Source organism: Monopterus albus, unplaced genomic scaffold (genome assembly GCF_001952655.1).
Source record: "Monopterus albus unplaced genomic scaffold, M_albus_1.0 scaffold407.1, whole genome shotgun sequence".
In the NCBI taxonomy this organism is placed as follows: Eukaryota; Metazoa; Chordata; class Actinopteri; order Synbranchiformes; family Synbranchidae; genus Monopterus; species Monopterus albus.
The window spans coordinates 137,352-144,836 of record NW_018128287.1 but is presented as its reverse complement, the minus strand read 5'-3'; the positions used below and the strand labels follow the sequence as shown (position 1 = coordinate 144,836).

At 38.2% G+C, this 7,485-nt stretch overlaps 1 protein-coding gene across 1 annotated transcript in view; it reads left to right on the top strand.

The window, feature by feature from the left end:
* The window catches only part of LOC109951781 (dehydrogenase/reductase SDR family member 13-like), a 22,942-nt gene extending 18,205 nt beyond the window's left edge, over positions 1-4,737 (top strand). Inside the window, 1 exon segment of the mRNA XM_020586463.1 lies at positions 3,285-4,737. Within this exon segment, the coding sequence (XP_020442119.1) occupies positions 3,285-3,544 (260 nt within the window). The 3' untranslated portion in view covers positions 3,545-4,737.
* The last annotated feature ends 2,748 nt before the right edge of the window (positions 4,738-7,485 follow it).

Here is a 7,485-nt window from a genome sequence, read left to right as displayed (position 1 = left end):
AGTTTAAGTCTGGCTGACGTTTATGGCTTGACAGCAGTTCAGATGAATGTCATGGCTGCCTGGCTGTTAATCTCAGTTACAGTACTGCACCATGGTCCTGTTTATGATTGATGAACTGCTGATTTAATGTTTTTGGAACTACAGCAAATACATATATTAATGTACACTCATTTTATGGTAAAGTCTAGTAGTAAAATCAGTGGTTCACTGCCCTGCTCAGTGCTCTCCAGTAGTACTGAACACATGGTTATTGCCTCCGCCAAGGGAGGGGTAATGTTTTTGCTGTGTTTATTGGTTTTTTTCCAGGTTGTGCGTGTTCACGAACTATCCTCTTATTTTTCGGAAGAGGCTCTCTGGTTTTATTGTTCTGAAATAATTACAAACTATTTGGAGTTATGAGGGATGCCAAGATAATCTAGAGGTACTCAAGATTAAACATTAAATGGCTGAAAATGAGCAAAATGAGCAGGTCATTGACACTTTAAGGAATATTAACAAATACTGACTAGACATCAGCACATCTTGTTTGTATCACTAGTCAGCTCCTGCTGATGAAACTAAACTAACCATGGCTTAAAGTGGCTACAAAAATGAATTCTTTAAGCACAGCTTCTGTCTTTTGTTAGGTCACTGGTAATGGGAACATCTATTCTGAGATGTCTGTATATTATAAGTAACTGATATAATGCAAAATGCCTCTCTGCTTTGCATGCACATGGCATCTAACTGTGCATTACTGCTTGTATTCACTGAAGTGAACAACAAGGTCTGGTGGCAAAGTCTGGTGAGATGACATTAATTGTTAATCTCAAGCACCACTCTACAAGTTCATAGATTAGGATCCGTTAATGTATTGTTGTTATTATTATAGGAAAAACTAAAACATAACTCTTTCAGAAGAAACAGAGATAATGTAAGTAAATGTTTGGCTGAGCTTCCTTCAGATCTGATCACACCATCATAGGTGAAATCAAAGCAGCTCTGCTGTGGGCCAACAGACTTGCATTTTAAAGTTCACCATTCCACTCAAACAAACTAAACTGGCTGTGAAATAATGCTGTCAGAATGCTGATGTGACCAGGCCAATAATTTCCCATGAAAATAATGTCGTTTTTTTAAAATGTTCACAAATAAAAAGAACCACAAGCCTTTAATTTTAATGAATATACATTATGGCAGCAGTGACAGAAACATAGTACTTTTTCCATTATACTTATCAGTTTGTGTTTTGTAACACACATGACATTTGTCTTTTCCACTATGTCAAGGATAACCAAGGAGTGGCTCCGTAAGAAGCATATCAAGGTTCTGGAGTGGCCTAGCCAGTCTCCAGACCTCAGTCCAATAGAACATCTTTGGAGGGAGCTTAAACTCTGCGTTGCTCAGCGACAGCCCCGAAACCTGACAGATCTAGAGGAGATCTGTGTGGAGGAGTGGGCCAAAATCCCTGTTGCAGTGTGTGCAAACCTGGTCAAGAACTACAGGAAACGTTTGACCTCTGTAATTGCAAACAAAGGTTTCTGTACCAAATATTAACACTGATTTTCTCAGGTGTTCAAATACTTATGTTCAGCAGTGCAAGACAAATAAATTCTTTAAAAATCATACAATGTGATTTCCTGCACTTTTTTTAAAAAATTCTGTCTCTCAGAGTGGGAATGCACCTACAATGTGAATTTCAGACCCCTCCATGATTTCTAAGTGGGAGAACTTGCAAAATCGCAGGGTGTTCAAATACTTCTGTTCCTCACTGTATCTGTTTTTCTTACTGCTAGTGATTAATGATAAATAGTTAACAGATGTCAATCAAACTGCAGTGTTGGAATACTACACATTTCATCTCTCTGTTATGGCTTTTTGTTTTATGAATGTAAGAGCCATAAGAGAACAGGAGATTAATGTTATGCAATAATTATAAGAAAGACTATTGCTTCGATGTGTTTTGCCATTTACCTTTATTAACAAATGTTATATTGTTGGGGAAGAAAGTTGTTAAAATTACTTTAGTTTGAAAAGGTTTTGTGGCATCTACTGCTGGTGTAATAACAAGATTTTTATTTGGCATTTATGCATAAACAGACAGTCTAGGCATCTAGGAATTCTTGTGCACAGCTCTCCTGGAGTCAAGTAAAGACTTTAAAGCCAAGAGGCGGTAGAAAGTTAGATTGCTTCACTTTGGAAGTTAGCCGTTGGCAGAGTGAAACTGTTTTTTTGACCGAAGGAATAAAACATGTCCATGTTACACCTTTTTTGAGGATTAAACTATAAAAAATGGAAATATTGGCATGGAAGAACTCTTTTGTGTCATACTTATTGCTTGTCTGTACGCTAAGTAGCGGATGTTTCTGCAACTACAATAAATGTTCCATTGTGGCTTTATTCCTACATGACATATACAGAAAGATACACAGTTCTAACAATGATATTAACACTTCTTGAGTCAGAGGAAGCAGTGTCATTTCTGGAGAACCGAGGTGGGTTGAAAAGTTTAATGATATGAAACTGTGTTCAGTCCCAGGCTGCATCACCAATGGGTTTTTAAATGTCAGCAGATATTGTAAATGTGAGCGTGGGTATTTGTGCTCTGCCTGCTTGTGCTCCTCCATGTGTACTCCTCCCAAATCATATTGTCTTATTTTAAATATATTTTGAATATGTTCTGGTAGTAATGCACTTGACAATGACAAAGGATGAAAATATAGGGAAGGAATCTACCACTAAGAAGGTTATTGCAGCAGCTGTGGATAAGGAGGTAGAGCAAGCCATCTCCTAACTATGGGGTTGACGGTTCAATTCCAGGCTTTTCTAGTCTATGCATTGAAGTGGCCTTGAGAGCAAGACACTGAACTGAAAGTTGCAATTTGACTTTACAACTCATTGTTCATGACTGGAAGATATCTGATGATATGTCAGTCATTAGCATGAAGATCATCAAAGATGCATCACTTAAAATATCTGACTGTACAGAAAGTTACAGTTTATATTCCTAAAATCTGGTGAGCTAACATCTTCTAGTTGTAGGCTCTATGCCAGATATCAGTGCATTTTTTCCATAAAGGTTTTAATTTCAGCACAAAATTGGTTATGGTTAATGCATGCTAAAGAGTGTTACATTTTGTTCTATCTAAGCAGAGGATTTTCAGTGTGTTGCTAACTTGAATAACCCAGTATGGATGCCACAAGATTACAGTGTGTGAAACCAGCACCTGAGTTTTGTTTCACAGTATATATTGAGCACTTCAGCCAAACGTCACATGTGCTTAGATCATCTCTGGTTTCCTCAGGAGTCATTTACACTGAACTGGGTCGCAGTTTGAGCCTGTGGCAGCAGCTCCTCATGATGCCTTTTGCCAAGTTCTTCTTCATGGACCCTGAAGTGGGGTCCCAGACCACCCTATACTGTGCACTACAGGAGGGCATTGAGCCTCTCAGTGGACGCTACTTCTCGAACTGTACAGTTCAACAAGTGGGAGCCAAGGGACGAGATGATGCCCTGGCAAGGAAGCTGTGGGAGGTGAGTGAGAGGTTAACCAGTTTATCATAACAAAGTGAATCCTAACCCAGAAGCTCCAAAGACTGTCTGAACACTGGACCTAAACAGGCCTCCGGTGTTGACTGTTGGTCTTTGTTTCTTTAAGGACTGGTGTCTTATGTATGCTGTAGTGGATCTTTTGAATAATCCTATTATCTTTTGACAATTGTAAGATGCAGCAGTGCAATGTTGCATATTTGCTATTATTTACATAGTCTTATTGTACATTTACAATGTATATGCTATTATTTTCTTCAGCCATATACAAGGGAATTCTGTGATACAACCAAGTGATATACTGTATCTGGACAATTTACATTATATGCATATTCTCTGTATACTCGCATGCATTCATATCACTGCTAAGTGAAAAGAAATTTAAAAGACACATTACAAACTAAAACAACCCCAACTAAAAAAAAACTGTCATTGTCCATAATAAAGTAACTAATTACAAAAAACTATTTTTCAGGTTCACTGGTTTTTGTGATTGGAGATGTTCTTCATGTTCTTATGTAGAGAAATATTGAGGTGCCCATTGTGTTGCACCTGTGCTAAATAACCATGTGTCATTCACAGATTTATGATCTGCTATGTAGCTTAATGCTTTTGTCTGTAACATATTTGGCAGTTTTTCACAGAAGGGTGATGGCAGCTGTGCTTATACCACAAATGTAGCCACTTAAAATGTGTCACTCAAACTATTAGATCCATGTTTCATTTGTTGTGTCACATAAAAATCAGAATTTGATTTTTTCCATGTTTTTGTCTGAGTTGGGCAATCAAAAAAAGTCTTATTTCTGTTTTTCTGTAATTTTTGTGCACCGCTGGCCACTGCCAAGTGCATGCACAGACTGAACACCAATGCACATCATGGAAAACCACTGAATCAAATGGAAATATTTTTTCAATCAATAGTGATGGTAATTTTAAGGGGTCTGAAAAGGAAAACAGAAAAAGTGCTGTACATGGTCTGAGATCTTATTCATATCTGACATTTGACCATATGGCTGCTGTCAGAACAGACAGCACATTTTAGTTTTTTTTAAACATCTCACTTCTCTGCGCATGTGCATATTGCTTGTTGTCACACCCAGTCCTCTCACAGCCTGGTAAATGGTTTTATATTTGTATAGCGTCTTTCTATGCTTCACAGCTCACTCAAAGCGCTTTCACACTATTTGGCCATTCACCCATTTGCACTCCCAAACACACACACATTCACACACCAGTGACATCACCGGGAGCAACTGGGGGTACAGTGTCTTGCTCAAGGACACTTCGACATGTTGACTGGACAAGCCGGGAATCGAACTGCTAATCCTCCGGTTAGGAAACGACCTGCTCTATCTCCTGAGCCACAGCCGCCCCCAGTAAGAGGAACCAAAGAGAGCAACAGTAGCAATGGAGTATTTTAAATTTGTTGGACCTATATGAAGAAACTTCTGATAAAGCCAAACTGGAAGGCACGTGACCTAACTGAGCGGTTTTTGAGGGCATTGTGTAGATTGACTGTTGTACAACTGACATTTTTGTTATTCTTGTATGCCTCACATTTCTGTTAAATCTGGGCATGCATGGCACTTCAGGATCTCAGCAGTGTTCAAATTGGAGCCGGCTACATGTCTCTTAAAAGTTTGAAAGTGAAAAGTAAACCTAAAAAGACTGCAGCTGATAAAACGTTTGAAATTGAGCATTAAGGTTTGTTAATTGAGCACAGCCTAATTTACACAAGGTAATAGTAATCTGTGTGAGGATAATTTTAGGAGATTTGCTGGGAGGAGGCAACTGTTGTGAGTCACAAATGCTGCTTTAAGTTAAACTCAGAGAAAAAGTTTCATACTCTTCAAAAAGTTGTGTACTATTGTTAACACTGCCACTGAGACTTCCCCAGGTTACCTCAGTTGTTATTCATTATCCCTACTAATTATGTCTATGGATATTACACAGACTACAGGTGGTCCACCATCACCACTGAATAGGGTAGTAAAGATTAATATTTGTCAGAAACACTAATTCCCATAGTTTCCATTTTTACCTCCAGTAAGGGTGAGGGTTATATTTTTGCCAGCATTTGTTGGTTTGTTATTTGTTTGTTTACGGCATACAGTGGGTACGGAAAGTATTCAGACCCCCTTAAATTTTTCACTCTTTGTTATATTGCAGCCATATACTAAAATCATTTAAGTTCATTTTTTTCCTCAATGTACACACAGCACCCCATATTGACAGAAAAACACAGACGTTTTGACATTTTTTCAGATTGATTAAAAAAGAAAAACTGAAATATCACATGGTCATAAGTATTCAGACCCTTTGCTGTGACACTCATATTTAACTTAGGTGCAAAATAGTAGGCTAGTCTGTTGGCAAGGACACTGGTGTTCCAGCTGCACATTATCAAATTATAGCTGTGTTTCCACTGTCAGAAGCTAACAAGCAGTACACCCTGTGCTTCTGCTTCCCTTAACCTTTTTTTTGTGCTGTCTGTATCTGTTTACAGGACAGAGAGGGGCTAAGCTTCTTTCTCACACACTCACAGCTGAGCAGAGTACTTGACAGATCCCTCCACAGTGCAACAGTCAGTAACACAGACTATATGAGCAGTTTATCAAACAGCTGTTGAACAAGCAGAACAAAAACTTGCAGAAATGTGGTCTTCACCACTTTGTCTGTGGTTCACTGACTGAAGTCCCTATTTTATCCCTAAATGTCTGTTATGTCTGTTGTTTTTCTTGAGTAACCTTCAAATTAATAATGATATCAGCATAATTGCAAATGCCAGGGGTAGGTTTTCATGGTCAGTCATTCAGATGATTAGAGTTAAACTATCATGGGAATGTTATGGTGCCTCCTAAAGACAAAGCACATGCAAAAACTAAATCTTCTGCAAATCCATAAACTGTCACACAAACATAAAACACACTTCAAATGCACAGGTGCAAACAAAAGTCAAAGCGCATGCAAAAACAAAATGCTATTCAAACCCAAAAGCACAAACAAAAGTCGTCTTCTTTGGTGTGGTTGTTTTTGCATGTGCTTTGTCTGTAGGAGCTGCCGTAGAATATTGCTTTTATGGTATTATGGGGAAACTGAGTTGTGCCTTGGCGGAGGTCTGTACTCTTTGGGTGCCGTCTGGTTTCACTCTGTGCTCTCTTGATCACTTTCTGTACAAATGCAAGAGTAAGAAATACACAAACCAGATTAAGATGTGTTTTGGTTTTTGTGTACTTGTTTATTTGATTACACTTTAACATAAAAATAGGAAGGCATACAGTCCCTTTTTTGACAAAAAAAATGAGAAAATTTAAATTAGAACTTTTTTTTCTGTTTTTGTTTACCAGATTTAATGAAATAGTGAATGAATGGATGATACATGGATCAAAATACTGTATGTAACCTAATCCGAATTACTCTGCAGAAATCTGTGAATTATAAGGAAAAATTGCAGCAGGTAAAATTTAAAATAAAACCACACACATTAAAAAAAAACAGCAAAGGTATTGAGGTTTAAAGCAGCTGCTTGTTTATACTGTTTAATTTGTTATACTATACAGCCTTATATTGGTATATTGTTTACTTGCCCTTTGCTATTGCCTTACATAAGGATATGTGCACATTGAGAGCTGCTGTACCAGAGTCAAATTCCTGGCGTTGAACACACCTGGGGCCCGTTTCAAGGAGGAGGTTTAACAAACTCAGAGTTCAAACCTGAACTCTGAGTTGACTTACACAAAGTTGGAAAACTTGGAGTTTTCGGTTTCAGAACAGCTGAAAAGAGTTGGTTTAATCAACTCTGAGTAGTCTGACTATAAAAAGCCCTGAACAATGGAGTGAAGACATTACGAGTCACCATGGCAACAGGACCAAGCAAAAATAGGTCTGCGTTTTTTCCCCGACAGAAATGGATGTGCTACTACAAGCATATAGTGACTACGAGCCCATATTTCGTA